The sequence below is a fragment of the Chelmon rostratus genome, chromosome 9, assembly GCF_017976325.1.
Source record: "Chelmon rostratus isolate fCheRos1 chromosome 9, fCheRos1.pri, whole genome shotgun sequence".
NCBI classification, from domain to species: Eukaryota; Metazoa; Chordata; class Actinopteri; order Chaetodontiformes; family Chaetodontidae; genus Chelmon; species Chelmon rostratus.
In genome coordinates this window covers 20,864,921-20,888,314 of record NC_055666.1, presented here as the reverse complement: position 1 = coordinate 20,888,314, position 23,394 = coordinate 20,864,921, and the positions used below count along the sequence as shown (strand labels likewise).

Below are 23,394 nucleotides of genomic sequence, written 5' to 3'. Positions count from 1 at the left end.
TTCTCTCCCTCCCTCTCATTCACTCCTTCTTTTTCTCTCTACAGGCAGAAGGACTTTTCCTCTTATTTTGTGTTTAATTATTGCTATTTTCCTTCACAGCACATAATTCTCCTCACTTTTCTAACTTGGCAGGATATGGAACAATACAAACAGCTCTTCCCAGACTAATAAGAAGTCATTTTTTTTACTGCCAGGGTATAGAGAATGTTTAAATTAGAGGGTAAGCGTACCTATTCATCCCCCTCAATCTCTGGGTTGGATATTCTTGGATGTGAGGTGTGGGTGACCTGCCAGACAAGAGAACATAGCATGAAAGATTAATCACTGATTTATTGTTTCCATTATGTACATCAACAACGTTGGCTTTTATTGTAGAAATTGCTCAGCCAAAATACAGGCACCAGTTACAGCTGACTCGTTATTTCCTCAGGATTATAGCTTTGTTCAAACAAACAAGTTAATGATTAAAAAGAACAAAAACATCTGGAGTGGAAACCCACAAGTTTTTTTTCTATTTAGTTGATTATCAGAGGGAAACATTTTAAAGAAAAGAAAGTGGGAATATAAACTCTGAAACATCTATGCCCCCTTTATACACAGTTGTTATAATTTAAATGTTAGTCCTTTTCGATATTGGAGGTAATTCTGTCTCTTTTCTCCACTGCAGGCAATTTGAACGTGACCCTGCAGGTGTGGGACATTGGAGGTCAAACGTTAGGAGGGAAAATGCTGGACAAATATGTATACGGAGCTCATGTAAGGCAAAACACACACACAAATTCACACTAAATCCTCTGTTGCTACTTTTTATTCTGCCTAACAATCATATATACATCTGCAGTTTGCGCTGCAGTCTTTCGATCCTCCAACATGAAGCTAAAAAAGACATACTGTCGTTCACTCCAGTAGCCTCAGGAAGGGTAGGAAATGCGTCAACGTACAAACCAACCAAGCAGCAGCTTCATTCAGGGCCTGCCACTCCCTCCCTTTGTAGCCAAATCATAATAAATTTGGATTCACAGTAAGCATAGCAGGTCATAAGAGCTTTAAAAATCAGCGTATCTCTACTTTTTTATAGTTTGTTGTTGATAATACAACACACTGTAGATCAATACTGTCAGCAGTGAAAAAATCATTCTTCAAGATGGAAAATTATTCTAGTTTATTTGGAATTTAAAGAGGTTTAAACTGAAATGATTAAAAGCAATGCCCAGTTTTTGATAGTACTCAGCTCAAATACGAAGATATGTGGGGAAACATAAACTAGTAATTGAACTATTTACTCTCATGTAGTGCTTGCCCTGTGGAAAACTCAACAATGTGTTCATTAAAACGACAGCTGAGCTCTCTGCAAACACTGCCATTTGTGTCAGTGCGTACCACGCGTTTGTACGTGCGCCAACAACAGCATCGTCCACGGGTAGCTGTAGCTGTGTGTTGCTGTAGACAAGCACTATCTGTCACCTCCAGAGTGTTCCTTGTATGAAGAGGCCTACTTAAAAACTGTGGTTTGTCTGATCTGAGACCTGTACTGCAGCACAAGCTCTAACATTCAGCCACAGACAGGAAACTTGTCACCATATACCAAGTACAGTATATGCAAACGCACTTTTGTCGTGTTTGTCTATAGAAGCTACACAAATATTGGTTTCTTTTCCATTCCATGAATCTGGCTGACTTTAAAAATAGTGCAAGTGACATGTTTTTTTGGTGTTTTCTGTGCCCTACTCTAAACAGTGTCCTAATAGTCTGCATTTTATCCATGTCTGCAGCACTTCCCTTACTGTCTCTCTTCCTCACAAGCAAAATGTCATGCACATTACGGCACTTTGCTTAGGGAGTTTCTCGTCAGCGCCGTACGGGACTTTCACACCTATTGTTCAGCGCTGTGCGTCCTGTAATCAATCATGGCTGTTCGGAGAGACTTGCAGTAATTGTCAGAGGCCTAAGCTGTCGTCACTGACCTTGCGTGTTGTGACAGTGCGTGTCTGCCGAACAAAAAGCAACAGACACCCCTTCAGTCGTGTTGCATCATGCAGTAAAAGTAGAGTGGAGTATTTACCTTGGCTCACGTTAATTTCCAGCAAACATTTAAGCAGTGATATCGATAGTTGAGCTATGTGATTATTTGTCTTTAATTATGCCAGCAGCTCTTGTACCTGTGTTTACTCTTCGATTAATTTATGTGTTCGTGTGAACGGCCCCTTCTGGCCTGAGTGTTTGCTCAAGCATGGCTCTGGTGTTGTTGCATGAGTGTTTCTGCCATGCATTACAGTGTTGAGGCTTACACGGGGAGGAGGAAAATGTCTTAAGGTAAACAGCCTTCATTCATTAGCTTAGATAGTAGATAACCTCACCTCCATTCGGCACAAAATTCTGGCCTATGCTCCCAAAACTGTGAATGTACAAACCACATTTAAAACAGAACCAATATGAATTCACACATTCTTACTTTGTATGATAATAGTACTCAACCTCCCTCAGATTATGTGTGAGTGAGTGTGTCCCCTTATATGTGCATCTGTCCCCCATGCTAAGAAGAGGAGCAGTGCCACCTACTGTTCCCTTGCTCTCTCAATCTTACTCATGTTAATAAGAATGACGAGGTGAATAAATTAAGCTGTGTACTCAAATCCAGTATCTCCCAGTAAGGGAATGTAAAGCTGAGCTGCTAAAATGAAAGTCTGAGGCCTGTGTTGTTCCTGTTGTTTTGCAGGGGGTTCTCCTGGTCTACGATATTACCAACCACCAGAGCTTTGAGAATCTGGAGGATTGGTTCAGCATGGTGAAGAAGGCCAACGAGGAATCTGATATCCAGCCTGTTGTCTCCTTGATTGGAAACAAAGGTGAGAATTACACATACATAAACACACAGACACTCATGAGCTCCCTGCCTTTCAGTAGGGAAGAAGCATTACAGTACTAAAACTTTTGCAGTATGTCAAGTTTGGAAATTGCTTTATTTTTAATTCTACTACAAACCCTGATTCCAAAAAAGTTGGGATGCTGTGTGAAACATAAATAAAAACAGAACACAATCATTTGTGAATGAACTGTGTTTATCGACAACAGTTTTACAAAGTGTTCCTGTAGTAGTGTCCCATTCGGTAACATACTTTATCCAATCATGTGTTCACGAAGTGCTGAACCTCGCTCCATCCTCGCTTGTGAATGACTGAGCCTTTCCAGGATGCTCCTTTCATACCCAATCATGATACTATCACCTGTTTACCTGTTGAATGTTCCAAACAGGTGTTTTTGGAGTTTTTTGAAACGTGTTGCTGCATCAAATTCAGGAAAAGCAGATATTTAGAAAAATCAATGAACTTGATGAGGTCAAAGATTAAATATATTGTATACTATATACTGTACTGTATACTTTGTACTGTTTTCAATTGAGTAAATGTCCAAAAGGATTAGCAAACGATTACATTCTGTTTTATTTATGTTGCACAGTAAGGTTTTTGGAATCAGAGTTGTAAGTAGCTGCAAATGAAATTAGGTCATCTTATATTTGTTGGACTGAGTCTTTCTCTATTCATATCACCCTAAGGCATTTTTCAGTTTGCGTGTCAGTGTTTGTGCATGGAGGGAGTGAGTGTTTGATGGCAGCAGACGTGTTTGTTAGAGCGCCAGATAACTGATAGGTGTGATAAGCCAGTCGATAAGAGAGTGAGGTTTTGGAGCGATGGGAATGCTGATGTTTGTGAACTCTGGGGAGTGACTGACGATGATTTAAGATCACTGGGCCAATGGACCTCGGGCACTGCTTATCTGTGCCCCCCCTCCCAACCAGAACCTGTCTGCCCCCCCACCCCCAGCCCGAGCCTGCGCTCCTGTCCCAAGTCGTTGGTTAAGGAGATGAACTCGACGTTAACCAGACGACCCTCCTCCTATCAGCCTGCTCCCATCCACCCATCTCCAAAATAAAGAGTAATAATGATGACTCTTTTAAACATCCCCTTGACAGATGTGGAGTCATGGCTGCCGCCATGTTATTGTAAAGTGGGGCGTCGGTGTGTGTGTGTGTAATGGCGACTGTCCACCTTCCCAGGCGATGATGAACAGTCAACAGAGTGGTGCCTGCACACAGGAAGCTTTCGCTAATGTTACTCAACAGGGACCACAGGTCACGGTTTAATTCGCCTGTCTAGAGCAGATTCTCTTGTCTTTGCATCCGTTGCATCTCCTAATGCCCCGGCTTTAACGGTGGGCGCCTCTGTATTTAGGCTAGGTTTTGGGTGTGTGGGTGAGTGTGTGTACAGTAATATTTAAGTAGTGTTCATCTCGCTGTCACGCTCCTCACCCCTACACTCGTCATTCCCCCCCTAATGGCTCTATTGCTGAGAATGGCCCATGTGTATTTTTCTGTTCCTATAGGCTGAAAAAAGAAAAACAAAATCCCACACAGATTGCCCCGCAAGGAGCAATCAATTACCTTGCGAGACTTTATGAATCCCTGAACCCTCCCATGGACTTTTTTCAGGGAGCTTGAAGAGAGTTTAGCTATCTAGCTGAAAATGTCCACACGTACATTTTTGTTTAACTTTTTCATCTTTTTTTTTCTCTGAAGAGCTAACCATTTTAAGTACTGTACACTGCAAAAACTCAGCTCTTAAAAACAGGAAAAAAAGCTATAAAATGGGGCAAACATAACTTGAAGTAAGCGAAAATATATCTGCCAACAGAACAGAAAAAAATAACAGAAAAAAATTTGACTTACCAAGCTTTTTTTAAACAACTAAAAATATCTAGTCTCAATGACCCCACAGTTATCTTAATAGTAGTACAGCCAAACTAAAAACAAGTACATACATCTGGATACAAAGAAATTTTGACTTTGCCAAAAGCAGTTTTGTGTTTATCAGTGTTGACCAAAAAAATTTATAATTCAGGAAATTATAGTTTCAAGCATTACGTTGCTCAGAACTAGTAATAAAATTGCAGTAAGAAGTTATTATATATTTTATTAAAATAATCAAGGACAAAAAGCTTTTCTTGATAGACAAAATATATGTATATTGTCTTGATTTAAGATATCTCATCTGACTTAGATTTCACTTTTTGCATTGTAGCATTTTTGTTTTTTCTCCAACTTGAATAGTTGGCAAACATCAACAATAAGCGGAGCATATGAATACACAGCATTCTTCAGGGAGCGGAGTTTAGATCTCTTTTAAATGGTTCCCATGATGTTGGACTGAGTGAGGCAACATGTTTGTGACAACCGAAATAGAAGTACAGACATAACAAGGAGCTTATAAAAACACCACAGATTTATGTCTCTGAGGATTTTCTTAGGGGAGATTGTGATGTTTCATCACTCTGATTTTTTTTTAGTATTTCCACTTGGATAAACTTAAGGTGAACACAGGCTGGAGATGTCATGTGCATAGTGGTTCTGACTTTAGTTGCTGGCTAGAGCATAGTTATGTATTTGCAGCTGAAAGATTTTTTACATCTGCAAAAAGATCTGTGACAGTATTGTAAAATATTAAGTTCTTTTTAACGTAGAGTCAACACCGAGGCTACAATCAAATGCGACTCTGTTTGCCTTATTAACAGGACATGTGGCACTGTATACATTGAGCTTAAATTTCCTGTGCCTGCCTTCTACTTTAATTTGAACACTGTCTTCTTTACCCAGTGTAGGGTAATTGAGCCTATGGACCAGACTGGTTCATTAATGATGCTGTCCCCTCCTCTCTTTACCCTGGCCTGACTGCCCTCCTGTGCCATGTCCCTGCTAGGGAACAACCTTTCCTTTCTTCTGGCCTAGCATGGCCGGCTGGGGTTAAGTGCGCTTGTTAAGCACCAGCGTGCTGCACCCCCATGCCCTCAACATGCTGCCCAGAGCCTCGTGTTAAATAATGGTACCACTTGTAACAATTCAGAGAGGAAGCCAATGAAATGTTTTATTGAGGACACACAATTATTTATGCAACTGCACGACCGCGCACACACAGACACACAGACAGAAACGTGCGCTGAGGTAAAGCGACACACTTGAGTTTCTGGGAACACACGGGTAATGGAAGAATGCTAAGCTCTTGGTCTGTCTAAACATACTATAACTGTTTATTACAGCGCAGCCCAGTGTAACACCGTATGGTACACAGGAACCTCTCAAGAAAAATGTTGGCTTGTTGTGCAGTCATCTCCTCACCACTCAAGTGTTTCATTTTTAGTAGACTAATAAGTGCAGTGTGTTTTGAAAGCTCTTCCAAGGATCAATTTTGTTGCTCTTTGCTTAATACCAGCTGCTTTTGGCCTGTTTGTGACTGTTTGCCTTTTAGATCAGAGATTGTCATAAGTTACTGATAGAAAAAATGTTGTACACTGTTAGCAGTCCTAATTCATATTTTAAAAAATGTTGTGTGTTGTAACATACGCATATAATCATTGAATGAGGCCATCACCATTTTAAAATGTCTTACGTTACTGTGCGACATCAGAACACATATTTCTCTGTAGACGTTAAGCTTGTGTCGTTTATCAAGCCAATTTGTTTTTATTAAGTGGGGATCACAGGACCCCTGCTTGCTCCCCACCCATCACCCTTCCCATTGCTAGCGCTCTCTCCCTCAGGAACTCCGGAGCATCCATCATGGGCTTGTACAGCCCTTATTTGGGTGACTTAAATGGGTTCAGTTCTCTTAACCCCTCCTCATCATTCATGGCTTTTTGCTCTGAGGTTCTAACACTGTTCACTGACGATCCACTCAGGCCTGCCATGGGAAACGTTCCCTTCTGTAGGGAGATAAAGTCCCCGCATGAAGACAATCTGTACACTCAATTACATCTTACCTGTCTTTCTCTTCTGCTCTGTTTCTTTTTCCTCTTCCTTTCTCCTCTGACTCCCTATCTTGCACCATCTCTCAAACACACATGCACATTCATTTTCATCCCTGTGCAAACATTAACTCTTTCAGTCGCACACTTAGACCTACTCTTAACGCTTATCTTTCACATGTGTAGACTAACACTTCTGCTATAGCTGCTTTTACTTACAGTAATGTCTTTTCATTGGCTCCGTGTCTCTGTTGTGTTAAACAACATGCATGTGTTTGCTTTCTGCACGCTACGGCAGATCTCACCGCATACCGTTACCCGTCGCACTTCTCTCTCCCCAGTTTTCCATTCAGCCATGTGAAAATTAAAGCGAAACATGGATCTCTCCTAACTCTTGATTCTCATGAAGCATGTCCTTGCCACCAACATTGTTGGTCTTGAGCTGTTTGGCCTCTTGGCAAGGTCTCAGGTGGAGTTGAAGCCTTCCCCCTCCACAGCTCTTTCACCCCCGTCACCTCCCTGCCCCTGTAAAGCTGCCACAGTTCCTGTCTGTTCAGTGCAGGCCTGCACATTTCTTAATAGAGAGATGCTCAGAAGTCCAGGAGCGCAGAGGAGCTCAATGCGCTTCTGTTTTTGGTTTAGCTCAAAAATGTTTTTCCTGGCTCAACCCACTCGTACTTAGGTCCTCTTACAACAAACTAAAAGGTCCTAATTGCCCCCAAGGGAAAGGTTTAGCCACAATAGACATGTGGTGGGACAAAAGCCCAGTACTCTTACCCTGGCACCCTCACCCCTCCCCAGATAGAAGGGATGAACACGTCAGCAGTGTCTGTTTTGCACTGTGGGTAGCGCGACCGCAGATTCGACACTGTAAAACATTATATATACAGTATATAGACACAGTAAGGCATGGTGTATGGTTGGGTTAAGATCTGGAATGTTTACAGTTTACAGCAAATCCAGTGTTTCCTGTTTCTCTTCACATTTTATTGAAGGTAAAGGGTCAGAACAGACATGTGTATCAAATTGTCTCAGTAACCGCACTGACTGTAGCCTGCTGTCTTTCTGTACGTCTGGAAAAGATGGGAAATAGAGATTCAGGTTACAACAAGGATATGGAGGGATGAATGAAGAATTACAGCTGTATTACACTGCGGCTGATAAGTCGGTGTAAAATCACAGCTGCAGATGCTGAGACGTGTGATTAAGAAATACTTTCTAAGGTTTGTTTAAGCCTACTCAGGTGGCTGATTGGTGGTCGTTCCCACACAGAGCAATGCAACGAGTGCCAACCTGGTACTCCTTGCTAAATGGACTAAATGCTAACATTAATTGTAACAACTGTTTGACCCAGCTCTGGTCCCCACTCTCATCCCTCTTGACTCTCATGCCTGTCGAAACATGGAAAGTCCTCATTCATTTTAGCCATCCATAAAGCAAATATTGTTGCACATGCAGTAGATGATCAGTCTTCTCATACCTTCTTGTGTGGTAAGTCATGGGCCATTTGAGTTGCACAGCACAGCTTAGCCACCTGACCTGAGTGCAGCCTGGAACCCTCATCACGCTCAGGCTGTACTTTATTTCTCCGCTGCTCCACAACATTGATATGGAGGAATTCCTGGAAAGGGGCCTTGCTGACACAGGGTTGGGTAAATAACCGATTGATCTGGATCCACAGGCATATATTATAAATACATGTGAAACATCAACATAACTTTTCCCTCCTTTTTTGCTAAATCTACTTTTTTGTGGTGTGAAATATTACATCACTGTCTTTGCACCCTGTTCCTGCCTCAGTGTTTGCTCAGGCAGTCGTGAGGAGAACTCACTTTCCATCCAACAGTTCACTGCTGTGGCTTGAAGTTGAGTATGTAGGCCAGTTGAATGCATCATTGCTCATAGGAAGACTTTATAATTATAGATAGACTTATAGTGATGCGATGCGTACAATTACGAAAGCTCCCCTGTGCTCCGTATAATTATTATAGCTCATAGTTGTGCTGCCGGCTCGCAGAGGCATGTATTACTGCTCGCCCATAAAAGACCACTTAGTTTAACAGCGACAGGAGAGCTTGGAGGACATGGCCAGTGAAACCCCGGGCAGCGTCTTGTGCGGTCGGCTCAGAACTGGGCCTTTTGTTCACTTTTCACGAGTCCTGGGAGCCTGTTAACCCAGCCTGCAAGGCCCTCGGCCCCATGTTTTACTGTAGCAGTGACAGCCGGCACTCCAGCTCTCTCCCTGCCTGTAGAGCTACTGCTAGACACTCTGCTTTACATTCCCTGACCAGGAGGAAGACCACATTGTTTTACTAGCCGCCATGGAGTATCTGATTATGTTTTTAAGTGTGAATGCATGTGTGTGTATGAGCATGTGTTTGCACGTGCGTGTGTCTGCACGTCGTTTCATGAAGAACGATCAAATGACAAGATGAGCTGTGATCAATGAGCTGTCGACAGAACACTTCTGACCTAGTGGAAAGCGAGTCCCCTGACGGTCCTGGCCTGCTTCAGGCCACCGGGGCAGGGGCGCCGCAGTACAAAGAGCGCTCTGTCTCTGTCAGGATCCCCCCGAGGACTCCTGCACGGGCCCCGCTCACCTCGACAACACCAGGCTACTAACAGCACTTCATCTGTCTGTACTCACTCAGAAAAGTCATGATAATATTATTAACTTACCCTCGAGCTTTAATATACTGATAATTATTTCTAATTATTCCACAAGTTGAGTTCTCATACATCCAGTTATGCAACGTCATCAATAGCAGTATAGAACTGGCTACAGATTGCTGAAATATTATGCAACTGTAATGATGCAGGAATTATGATTTCCTCAATTGTAAGGATCTATTAAAGCCAAATGCAATATTAAAATAATTTTCAGTTTCAGGTACTTTTGCATTAAATTTAGACGATCCAGTCCTCAGAAAATAAACATTGCCTCCTGTAAACAATACCTACACTGTTAAGGTCTAACGAAATGTGCAAGAGTGCCATTTGCATGGTTACTTGACTTCTGAATACCTGCACAGTGCCTAAGAGTAAAGAAAACACAACATTTTCAGTGACACTTCTGTGTGATACTGTATTTCAGAAACAAAAACGAAACTGGGAAACATCCAGTACTTTTTTGAAGGGGGGGAAAGTAGTTATTGTTTGCATTTACATTATGTTGTCTATATTTTAATACAGACATTTAAATAGAGACTTATCACATCCTTCATATTTAAAAATGCTCAGTTTTTATGAGCTCTCTCCAAGTCATGTAAACCAGTTGGACCCAGTCATTTAAATGCTTCACATAAATTCTAGTCATTTTGTTTTACTAGGCACTTGTGCTGTGAAAGTTAAATCAATGCCTAATTTAATCAGACATCACATAGAATGATTCATTATACTTTCGCTGACTTTTTAAGCTAGTAAAGGTTTCCCTGTGTCTGGTACCGGAAAATTTAAGGGTAAATAAAACGTCACTTGCAATTAATCTTACCTGTTCACTATCAGATGTTTAGGGAAAATTATTCTGCTCCTTTTTCAGACTCCTGCAGTTTAATATTAACTTAGATGACAAAGTGTCCAAATGTCAATCATTTTTTTATTGGGCATTTTAGACATAGTTCAGGATGGTGGTGGGGCCATGACATTGTTTTGTAAGACAGTCTACTAACTGCAATGAGAAATAGATTATGTTACACAGTGTTTTTGTAACTTATGGTCCCGTTTAGAGTAAAATAGACCATAGAGCAAGGTATGCTTTAGAGTGTGGCTACCTTGTGACTGACAGGTTGCTATCACAGCAAGTCCTCAGGTTCTCAGTCAGATCCAATCAGGATAGAGGTGCAGCAATGTGTATCCTCCTTAGCTCCACCTTCTTGGCCAAATATGGTAGCTTCTGGGCCCTAATGCCACACTCGAGGCTTCAAAACAGTTGTCCAAAAATCAGTGGATGATGAAATGGTGGGTTTACACTTGGGTGGATGGCAGATTAATGATTTATGCTTACATGCAGATTCAGATCACTACCAGCAGGTGTGTCTGAAGCAGTTTTTGATCTCATGTGGTGTGACCTGCCGGTAAAGAGGCAAGTCACACCACATGAGATCAGCAGTCAATGGTGGTATAAAAAAGAGCAGTCAATAAAATAAGTTTTGAAAAAAATTGGAAATCACAGCAACCTTGAGAGGTCCTTGACCATACAGTCACAAATGTGCACTGAAAATATTAGGCTGATCGGTCCACTAGTATGGACAGTAACTGTGGACAACCTATATTAAACCAATTAAGTCCCAAGTTCTTCTACAAGGAGGCCCTGGTCAACACAGACACAAAAAGTTTTGGATAAAACCGCACAAATCAGCAGACAAAACAATACCTGAAAACCGGTAATACTAAGACTACAACGAGCAACAGAAACAAGTAATAAAGGAGTCATCTACATTACCATAGAATTTACAATAGTCTTGAAACCAGTGAGAGATGTCAAATTCTTCTATTTAAATTCCTTTTGCAGAGTAAAAGGAACTGTCTTCTGATCTGAGATAATGAATGCAAGATGGACTCTCAAGTGAGTTTGCAGAGATGTGGCAGATGTTGGTTCAGAATGGCTTTAGAGATAAACATTACACCAATGACTCTGATATATGGACAGAGACAACCAGCCAACTCTAGAATAAAAGCACAACTATGAGTGAATGGTTTAAGTTTGGTAACAAATGTCAATAAATTGTAATAAATACAGTCCAACATGGACATTGGGCTGATGCATTCATGTTAAAGGCTGCTGTGAGTAACCAGGGCACTTTTTCTGCTTCAAATCACGAAGAATGTAGCAGTAGAGACTCACAAAACTCCACTCAATGTCAGAACTACAGAAAAGTTTTGTTTTTTTTTCAAACTTAGTGGAGCCTGGTGAACAATTTGCTCAGACAGTTGTAAGTCATTTCATTAGGAGTTGGACTTGGTTTGGTAATCCTTGCCCTCACTATACAGTCTGAATTGGCTCATGGTCATCATTGAGGGGAAACTGAGGCAAACCCTCTTAACAGGGTCTTAAAGGCACAGTGTGAGGTAATGTTGGAAGTGATAGGTTCTCCCCTGGGGTTGATTAGGCTCAGCCCTGTAACTTTCACTTAATGTGATATGACCCCTCAGAGCCCCAAGTCTCACAACACACACACGCCCCACCATTCCTACCACACACAGACACATAGACACGTATGCAGTTCACACATTCCACCCTCAGCCCTCACACTCCCCACTGCACCAACTGCTGTTTAGTTTAAAACGAGGCTGCCGGCAATTAACTGTGTTATGTCAAGCTTATTCTCTGGCTGTTGCTCGCTGGGTAAACTGTTCCAATTGGTCCCCAGCAGCCGACTCGGTAGAACAGTAAGTAGGTGTCTCTGTTATCACAGCACAGTTTTTAAAAGCCCACTGAGGATCACACAGTGCAGTGTAGGATTTCAGGCTGTTGAGCCGATGTGGAGCTATTAGCTTATTGTTTTGCCTTGGCAACATGTGTTGGTGAAAAAATCCACCCTTGAATTCTCACATTGTCCACATTTGGCCTGTTACTGTGTCAATAAGAATAACAATAGAATGTGTCTGGAAATTAAAGGTACGTTGCCAGCAAGTTTTTGCTTTTGGTGTAAATTTTCTGCTTCAAAGTGAGAGTGTAACTTTCTAAAAGAAGAAATAGCACAAATCTTGAAATGTAAACTTGTATTTGTCAATAAAAACCAGTTGCTTATGGTGGCCAACACTATGGTTTAGAATTATCCAGTAATTGTCACTTATGGCCACAGTGGCAGTTACTTTGCAAAAGATATGAAACAGGTCTGTTACTTTACTTCAGTTGAAACGAGAAAGTGCGATCTCTCCTTGTTTTTTATAAGTTTAATGTTTTTGTGCATTGTCCCTGTTTAAATAAAGACGCAATTGTGGGACAAAAGAGTAATATAGTCAGCAAACTGACTCAGTAATGTCCATTATAAAGCAATACCTACCTCAAGTTTGCTAACAGTAGCTTTCATTAGCCACCAATATCAGCTGGTTATACAGATCAAGTGAGGCTCTTACACCAACCACCACTGCTGAACTAAGGTGAAGTGTGTTTTCATCTTTAAGAGGAAGAACATGATATTGCTTCCTTCAAAAGTTACATAGAGTACGCTTCCATGCGTATTAGTATCCTGGTTTCTAGTCTTATCCTGGTATTGATCTTATTTGGTACATGGAACATGAGAGACCTGGTTAAACTGTATCCGAGTTTCTGATCATGTGTTTGCAGGTGTGTCTTGATTCCTCAATATCTCAGTCACTCATTTGTCCACCAACAGAGAATGTTCAGAAACTTGGATGAGGTGTTTACATGCCACAGTATCCAGGAGTACTCCAGCTAACATATCCAGGTTTCTCCAAACCATGATAAGGTGTTTGTATGCACAACAACCGGGGTACTCATTAACATACTTATTTTTAATAGTTTTTTACTTTTTTCATTTCAGTCATTGGCAGTTGGTTGCCTTCTTTTCGGAGAAGGTGATGTAGCAGGAGTATTGGTTTAAAAGCATGCTTTAGGCAGCTCTGTCCAACCAAAATCCAACCTCCTTACTAATTTAAAGTGTTTTAGTGACATAAAAAACCTCTCCAAGTCTGTCTGGTTTCAGGATGATCAGGTTTGCCAGTGAGAGGATTCTTTCCATGGAGGAGCTAAGCTGACATCCCCACAGACACTAACTTGTGGAGAACATCCATATTTTCTTCTCATTTGGTTGCGTTCCCATTTATGTAATAGGTCACCGCAGTAACAAACCAGTTATTTACGGTAAAAGCCTAATTTATTCGCCAGATATTAATCTATAACAGTTGTCTAGTAATTCACCACAATGACAGGCAGACCTTTTAAATAAACACTGATGGTGACCAGAGCGAGGGAGGGCCATCGCTCTTGACGAGTGATGATCCCTTCCACTATCTCTATGCACTCGGAGGCCTAAACAGTTTATTTCGTGTTTGCAGTCACTTCCTAGGGGTTGTTAAGCTGATGTACAGTTTGACAGAAACAGAGGGAAACCAGATCATCAGAGGAAGATTGTTTTGACCTGATAAGTAGAAATGGGTACATTAGGGAGAAAAATGAAGCAAAACACTAAAACTGTGGGATTAGTCTTTAGTTTACAGACAGATGCCACATGCTGCAAAATTCTTTTGTGTGAGAACGTAGGCCGACCTACAGTATTATTTTGTGACTAAATGGAGCTACGTATTTGTTCACAAATGATGAAATGTAAACGAACATCCACAAATATTAGGATTGTGTTTTTATGCATATCGGTATAGTTATCTATTAGAATAGATGTTGACAAAGTAATCTCACCACAAGGTCTATTTCGTTGATGTTCTGAGACTTTCAATCATCATATGATTGTAAAGTTTGACCAATTGAATTAAAAGTCATTGAATTGTTGTTAAATTTTTTGAGCACTTTAACCTTAAGTGTTAAGAAGAAAATGGAAATTCAGAATTTTCTCTGTGACCTAGTTATAAAAGCCCCTCGCCTTGATACACGGTACATACCTACAGGCAAATTTCAGAGAAGTCACTCACTTGTACACCTTTTTCACTTACAGTAACGTGCCTTCCTCAGCTCCTGAGCCACTATGTTAATGTTGGCTAATCTGACTGTGACACATGATTGATAACCTTTCCCAAGTGTGCAGGATCCAAAGGATTAGCAGTGTTTACTTCAAGTAGCATGCTGGGTACCTCTGCTGTTAATGACTGGAATTAATAACCTGCTGACGCCTATGAGACAGCTATGTTTATGCACAGGCACAGACATGACAGTCTGCCCTGGACATTGAGTAGTTGTAAAAGTGTCTGCCCTTGCCCAGAAAGGTTTGTGTTTATATGTCACTTATGATGACGGTAATATTCGTTTTAGTCTAAAATGATTCCTTCCAAATGTTTTTCTTTTTTTTTTTTTGGCCTTTAACATTTTTGGGTCATATGACTTACTGAGATTTAATAATATGAGATTAGTGCAGTGTTTACATTTCTTACTTGCTATGTATCTGTCTCTCTCTTTCCCTGCTTCTGGCTTTATCCCCCTCCCTTCCATACACACACACACACACACACACACACACTAAGGGGCATGAGAACGGGGTAAATCCTTGACAACTTCAATGAAACCTCACACAAAGAGTAAAACTCGGGGGGACGAGAGAAATGCAACACCGTACAGTAGCCCGACCTCCTCCAGCTACCATAGACATGTATGCACCAGATACCGGGCGTTGCCGCCTTTCTGCACAAAGCCAGAAATAAAGAGCAAAGCTATTGCTTTCAGCAGCAAGACCCCCGGGTGACCTTCCTCATCGACCCTAGCATGACCCCTTATTGAGGAAGGAGAGAAGCAAAGCGCCTAGTATCACTGCACAGGAGTCAGATGCACATCACAATAGCTAAAAAGGAAGGTGCTGTCATTGTGTGCTCACAGTAAATCAGCATGAAGGTGACAGTCCCAGTTCTTGGGCCTGCGTGCCCACCTTAGAGGCCGGCACACTCATAAGTCAAACTGTTTTCTCCATCTACACTCTCACTGTGAGTGTAGCCTCAAGACTTCGGTCATTCACGCATTGTTTCTTAAGCATTTCTCCACAGCTGGGCTGGTTTGTCTGTTTCGGGTCAAATAGAGGTTCGTGGCTTCAGGGTTCAACTGTACTAGGCTTACACTGAGGAATGTGTCAGATCAAGCTTTAATACCAGCCGGGAATGGAGGCTCGGGGCTACTGAATTGATCATTTCCACTCTCAAACTCCCTGAAATGCATCCCTCCATAAATTAAAAAATACAACAGTTAGTAGATCGCAGCTGGGTTTGAAAGCAACATAACAACTGAATTATGCTTTGTTTTCACGTGCCTTTATGTGCACTATTCTTGTACACTAGGCAGATCCCCTTCCATCTTAACTCAAGTGTAAACAGTTATCTTTTCTGTTTATGTTCAGATACGTGACAGTTAACCCTGCATGAGTGCTACATAACCACCGTATAAATCTATCTATCTTTTGTAAGTTTTCTCACGTCATGCTGTGTTTCGTCCACAGTCGACCTGGAGCACATGAGGACAGTGAAGGCTGACAAACACCAGCGTTTCTGCCAAGAGAATGGCCTCATCAGTCAGTTTGTATCGGCCAAGACAGGGGACTCGGTTAGTATCAGCTGATTCATTAAGTCACAGTAAAAATGTGGACCCACATTTTTCTATCTCACTTGTTGCCTCTTTCTCCAGGTGTACCTTTGTTTCCAGAGAGTGGCTGCTGAGATTCTTGGTGTAAAGCTAAACAAAGCAGAAATAGAGCAGTCCCAGGTGAGCCATAACCGCATCAAGGTTTCTCTCTGAAATGTCAGAAATATGTCTACACAAGCCACACTTCAAATGCATTTTGCTCCTAACTGCAATAAGCCAGCCACTGTGGAGAGATCACATTGTTCATGAATTTATAATTGCTTGGTAAAAAAGTAAAAGTAGCTGGCGATATTTATGGGGTCTTCTCTGCTAGCAGTATGTGTAATGCTACTCCTGAACCTAAGGGAGGTCAGAGTGAGTGTGTTAGGTTAGTGGAGGTCACCACACACTGTAAAGGACCTTTTGATATGTAAACACAAGTTTGTTACGTCTGCCTCCTGCGATGGTCTACCTGCCACTGACACTGCCCATCTGTAAATAGACCCACATTGACCACATTAGTGCGTGAAGTCAGGGGTTAAAGGTAGGCAGTTGTAGGGGTGAGAAGGTTAGGTTTGGCTGGCTGATTTATTTGGTTTATCTCCCACCGTTTTGGGCCAAAACAGCATCTCAGCCTGCCAGCCAGACCAAGGTGCCCGGTGTTGGCAGCTGTAGGATTTACAAGGTCACGTCCCCCACAGGCATTAATCCTGGGTCTGATATGGCCGGTTGGAGCCACACTGGCTGGGTAGTGGTTGATGAGCCTGGGGGCTACAGAGAGGTCAGGGCCCTCAGAGAAGGGAAGGACAGGCCAGATTCTCAAGCCCCTCTCCCATCACTAACACTTCTGCTGACTAACTGAAAATGACTATCGGCTAATGGAGCTGTCCATCTACTTTCTTCTTCCTGCCCTCCCTTGATAACTCTGTCAATAAAGCTGAGTGTTTTAATCCAGGTTAATCAAGCAGTGTGAGCAGCTAGATACAATTGGCTCTTCATGGAAGAAGGCTACAGCTAGTTGACAGAAATACTTGACAGTGTTAAGTGCTTTTTTTAAATCTAACAAGCCCAATTACAAAGAAGTTGGACGCTGTGTAAAACGTGAATAAAAACAGAATGCAATCATTTGTAAATGATCTGTGTTTATGAAGAGTTTATGTAATCTCTAATGCACATGCAGTAATAGCCTTTATACAATCACATGTCTCACAACATGGTGAACAACTGAACTTTTCCAGGATGCCCCTTTCATACCCAATCATGATACGATCACCTGTTACCAATAAGCCTGTTTACCTGTGGAATGATCCAAACAGGTGTTTTTGGAGCGTTCCACAACTTTCCCAGTCTTTTGTTTCTCCTGTCCCAACTTGTTTGAAACGTGTTGCTGCATCAGATTCAGAATGAGCATAAATTTACAAAAATCAGTGAAGTTGATGAGGTCAAACATTAACTATATTATCTTTGCACTGCTTTCAATTGAGTATGTGTGAAAAAGGATTAGCAAATGATCAGACTGTGATCATTTGCTAATCCATTTATTTTTGTTTTATGTATGCTTTACACAGCGTCCCAACAGTAAGGTAATGACCTCATTATGGTGGCCAAAGCTCATTGCAGGAGGAAAGATTACTTTTTTGTGCTCAGCCAACGTATCTAATGAACCCTAAAATACATGTGAAATGAAGACTTACAGTTCAGTACCTGTACACTTCTAAAATGTGATTAGGTGGCTGTATTTTAATTTCCATGACTGCGTGAGAGACTTATTTGTTTTCTTTTTCCTCATCAATATATGTAGAAGTTCTACAACAACAAAAATGATGATGATAAATAGATTTCAAACACATGCATTGTGTTGTCTGCAGTCAAGTATTATTTTCATGATTGATTAATCTGACAGTTTTCCCAATCAGTTTCTGGTTTGATCTACAAAATGTACGATTGCTAATCACAGAGCCCAAGACGACCTGCTCAAAAGTTTTAAGCAACAGTCCAACACCTGAAGATACTCACTTTAAAATGATGTAAAATCAAGTTTTACTTTAGTTAGCTAAAACTAAACGGCCTTTGACATCATTAAAATAGTTGCAGACTAAACTTCTCTTCATTGACTAATTGACTCAGTTCCAGTTTGGTCTACAGAAAGGTATTCTGTGAGGTCAAACTCATTCTTAAAAGACAATAATGTTTATAATGTTGGAGATATGACACATGGAGTTTGTGTCATGGAGACAGAGATGAGGCTCTGAGCAGGTCATAGCTCTGGGTCTTGCCGTGGGGCCAGCAAAGCCTCATTATCAGCTGTCAGCTTTAGAGAGCCGAACATGAGGGTCACAACCCCTGACAGTATTATATCTGCCTGGCAGCCCTCTCCGTCATGGTCCTCTGTCTGTCGGATCAGATAGCGAGGCCACGGATCACTCACTGACTCCGACACCGGGCTTCGGCAGCTCGTTAATCAGACAGCCAACCAGGGCCTGCTATTCAGCCATGTGGTCTGTTCTTCGGTGGTTATACAGCAAAGATTCCAGCACTGCTGAGAGCGAACGTCGGCTAATACAAACATGAATTCCCACTCAGGCCCAATCTGAGGGATTCCTAAAACTTAACAGCTGCCCAAATGGAATATTCCAACAGTCAGAACTTATAGTACAGCTTCATAATGCTCATAAAGTAGCTGGAGTTGCTGCACACTGGTCAGAAAAATTGGGTAAAGCAGCTAGAGAACACAGAGGCACAAATACAGGTTGCTTTATATTTGCAAATCCCCCCCTTTTAATGATGAGGGATTTACATCAAGCACAACTTGACAACAACCTTTATTTCTTCGTTGGTTCTATCGATGATCATTTATGAATGGACAGTAGCAGAGGAAGCTGCAAAGTATTTACTGTGTTGCCAAAACAAGTAGTCGATTAATGTGTTAGTAGATAGATAATTGTAATAATTGTTAAAAAATACGTATCAAGCAAAAACATGTCCTGGATTCTTCTTGTCAAAGCTGAGTTTTGCAATTTTTTCTTACACGATAAACTGATTATTTAGGGGGTTTGGGCTGTTGGTCAGACAAAACCATTGCATGGAGCTCTGGGACATTGTGACGGGCGTTTTTCATGATTTTTAACAATTAATTGAAAAAAATTGGATTTAAACAATAGTGAGAATGAGAATTGTACATTACAGCCCTAATTTACATTATTTAATGATGTTTCCTTTTTTTCAACAAGAGATTTTTGGGTCATTGTTCAATTTTACATCAGTAATTCTGGCTTAAAGATGGATTTTTCACAACCCACACTTTGTTGGCTTGGCTTTTCTTGCTATCTGTACACATTGATGTCACTTTTTTTGCCTGTTTCTTACATTTCTTATGATTTCTCTCACTCCATGCCCTTCTCCCCATCCTTTCCTATTCACTGCACTCACCCTACTTGGCTTCTCTGTTCATCTCACTCTTCATCCTCTCATCATCCTCTCCCATGCCTTGGTCCTTGTCGTTTCGCTTACCTCCGTCTCTCCACTGTTGTGACGTGGTGACACTGCTCAGAGGATTGTGAAGGCTGAGCTGGTGGACTACCCACAGGATGAAGGACCAATTAGACAAGAGAACAACCAGCAAAGCAAAATATGTTCTGTTCAATAGTTGGAAGTATGTCTCTGCAGTTACACAGATATATTCAGTAGATCTGTCATAGACTTTAGAAAGCAAAACAGTTGCTTTGTAGTCGTAGTAAATATCACAGTCATGGTGGATGTATTTGGTGCCTGTGATAGAGGATGTAGAGAAACACATCAGACTAATAGAACCTCATCACACCTCCTCTGTTGTTGTCTTATCATAGAGTTGACAGTATTTTTACTAAAGTGTCGTAGGAATCTAAGCTATATGTGAGTTGAGCTGCCTCATGACCGGCTTTGAACCAGTGTGTTGAATCATTGCATGGATTTCGAGCCATGTACTAATAAATGTTAAAGGGATCTTTTTGGAAAACATGTTTTATTTGCTTTAATTCGACGACGAGAAGGTTGATGCCACTCTATGGCTGCGCATTACATATGAAGGTTCAGCCTGCAGCTGGTTAGCTTAGCTCAGCACAAACACATCTTGGAGTCTCTGCTAGTTGCCTGGCAAATATTCTGGCACATAACCTCCTGAAAAACTGCAACTTGTAGTTTTTACACTTAAGTTTATGTTAATAAGTGAGGCTTAGAGATGTCGATAGATGGACTTTGTTACCTTTGGACAGAGCCAGGCTAGCTGTTTCCCTCTGTTTCCATTATTTATGCTAAGCTAAGCTAACCCACTGCTGGCTGTAGCTTCATATTTAGCGTACAGACATGAGAGCAGTGTCGATCTTCTCATCGAAATCTCTGCAAGAAAGCAAGAAAGTACTTCCCAAAATGTCTATTCCTGAACTATTGCTTTAATAAAGTAAATATTCTTCAGATTGAAGGCTTTATTTCAGTGTATTTAAAGCACATGTTCTCACTCTCTAGAAATCCTTGTTAAGCTGTAAAATGTATCTGTGGCTTCAGTGGAGCTTTTTAATTCTATGTGTGTTTATCTGTCTTTCCACCTTCTCAGCGTGTGGTGAAAGCAGACATCGTGAACTACAGTCAGGACACCGTGGCCAGGACAGTCAACCCCCCTCGCAGCTCCATGTGTGTGGTGCAGTGACCCCGTCCAACACACACACACACACACACACACACACACACACAAACACAAACACACACACTTAAAAATGTAAAATTGTCTTCAGTCAGTATTTCTCTTTCAGGATTTTTGGGGTGACTGGATGAAATGTGTTCAGGGTGTGTTCTCTGTATTCCTGTGTGTCAGTTGTATGGGTGAGATGAAGAACAGACTGCGTGGTTTCGAGGCCTTGGCCTGTAGTTTGGATATTTAGCAGGAGCGATTTTTTTGGGCGGTTCACCAAAAAAGCAAACGGGACCTCCACTTTTTCAAGTTTACACGCAGCTATCATTTTATTTCTATGATTCATCTTAAATAAATATATTTGAGCGATTGCTTGATTTATGTGTTAGAATGACGCTGGTTGTTTGAAGGAGAAAGACAACTGCTGTAATCAATCACTTTGGTCATTTCAGATATTTTTATATATAAGTACAGTATATTTTCCTCTGCCATTGCTGTTAGGTAGGTTTGTTTCAATGATTAGATAAGCTCCAGTATATTTCTGAAGATAACACCATCAACACCTGTCCAATCTCTGTCCCTACAACTGCAAAGTGGATCAGTGTAAGAGTTAATGGGACATAAACAGGGAGGTGAACCCAAACGCTCTCTCATATGTTTGTTTGTGATATTCTTTCATGTCTGTGGTGCTCCTCAGTTAAACAGGAGGGAAATAGGCATTAAAATGCTGTAGTAAAATGAATCTGTTTTCAATTTGCCAATTAGAGGCTCACACTAGCAGTGCTGTGATGTGAACTGTGTACTGTTTTTTTCCATAGAAATATTTCAATTTTGCAATCTTAAATCAGGATTTGCATTTTATATTCTTTGTTCTTCAGATTATATTCAAATAGCATCTCCGTTCTCCACACGTTTCTTCTTCTACAGTCTTCATTTGCATTTTGATCATTTAGCTTTACATTTTCACATCATGTGACATTCCTGGGTTCGTCCTGTTAGAGGACAGTTCAGATGCCGGGTTGATAAAGTGTTGATCGATGAATATGACTCAGGAAGGAAGTAGCTGAGAGTCAAGCTGAGTGTGACCTGAAGTGAATGATGTACAACATTTAAGTAGAGGTCTCCACATAGCCTTATTCAACTGTCCGTTATAGAACAGAAGTTTGCATTGAAGAATGGCTATGAGGCATGAAATGCTTCATAGGATCTTCATTTTGACCACATTTTAAGAGCCTGTTTGACAGTGTGTATTGTTAGAGACAGCCGAGATACTGTCCGTTTAACCAGTTTTGTTAGACTTGTTTCTACATGATAGTACATGTTGGCATGATGGGTTTTAATGTTGTGTCCACCTACTGAAATATCTGCCATATGTTCAAATATGTGTTTGTACAATAAAGGCAACCTCCGCTCCATTTCAAAGCTCCTTTCATTGATTAGAAATGATCAGAATGCATCCTGTAAATTCTGATCATGTAAAGAAAATGTACGCTTCAAAAAACAAGAATGTACAGTTTAAAGTGAATGTTTAGTTGACCTCTTACAGCGACACAGTTTTGTGTTTCTAAATAAAAATGCTACATGGAAAACTTTCTTCATGGAATTATTCATTTCTTTAAATTACAGAGTATGCAGATCTTTAGAAGTCTTCAGAACCCCTACATAAATAAATTTCATTTGGTTAATCCATCCATTGTCTGCTGCTTATACGGGTCCAGGTCACATTAGTTTATTTAATTATATCTTCAGGGAATAATTGTTTTCTACTGCTGGGAAGTACTGAAAAACGTGATATAATGATAAATCATTCCAGGCCATGTCATCCCTTCAGGTTTTCCATCAGACTTTAATACTTTGGTTGGAATTCCTGTGAAATCACTTTTCATTCTGTGGTATTAAAATATAATTTGGTGAGTCCTTCAAAAGCCCTGAATTAGCAAATTATGTTAAGTTTGAGTAGTATAGTTTTACCAAAATACGAGCTCTATGAATGTGTTCAAGCCCTCTCATTACTCAGCCTTTGTTATCTTATTACCACATTTGGGCCTTGGTTTCACTGCAATTTTTCACTCCACGTTGCTAACACAAACCTATTGGAACAGGCCCCGGAGGCTCATATGAGCGGCAGATGATGGCGACGGGGCTAAAGCTGATGAGGACATTACAGATTAAGGATCCATGTGTTGAAATTTAAGCATAAGGACTGAAACTTGACCACCCCAGAGATCCCCTCCATACAGACTAACTTAAGTCTCTGGTAGCTAATGAGCCACCTGGTCTTTGTTCAGTAAATCTTCTCTGAAACAGCCCCTAAATCCACTCTGGACAGATGATACAAACGGCTTTATAAATGGTTGTAAGCTGTATTAATTAATCACTTAAATAGTCCAACCTTTTGTTGCTGTCACACAACTGTAAGAGGGTTCTGGTTTTGGGTTTAGCTTCTTTTTCTTTTTTCGCTGAGTCAATGTCACTGAAACCGCGGGTGTGTTTAGGAGGATTATGTGCATTCGAAACCACAGAGACGAAACAAAGACTGCATCTATCCGCGAATATCTTGCATTTTATCTTCCTCTAGGTGTTGTTAATTGTCCCTGTCTGTCTGTTGCAGAGCCACTGCAAACAACACTGAGACTTAATGGAGAGTGAGGCAGCACAGCTGGGGTCATTCCAGCACACGTGCATTGTTTCGCTTGAGTGGACG

The 23,394-nt window shown here is 41.1% G+C and overlaps 1 protein-coding gene across 1 annotated transcript in view; it reads left to right on the top strand.

Annotated features, from left to right (window-relative positions):
• The window catches only part of rab28 (RAB28, member RAS oncogene family), a 30,451-nt gene extending 8,182 nt beyond the window's left edge, over positions 1 to 22,269 (top strand). Inside the window, exons 3-7 of the mRNA XM_041944300.1 lie at positions 668 to 756; positions 2,717 to 2,846; positions 15,906 to 16,009; positions 16,091 to 16,168; positions 20,616 to 22,269. Coding sequence (XP_041800234.1) covers positions 668 to 756; positions 2,717 to 2,846; positions 15,906 to 16,009; positions 16,091 to 16,168; positions 20,616 to 20,708 — 494 coding nt within the window. The 3' untranslated portion in view covers positions 20,709 to 22,269. The remainder of the gene's footprint in view (positions 1 to 667; positions 757 to 2,716; positions 2,847 to 15,905; positions 16,010 to 16,090; positions 16,169 to 20,615) is intronic.
• Positions 22,270 to 23,394: the final 1,125 nt, after the last annotated feature.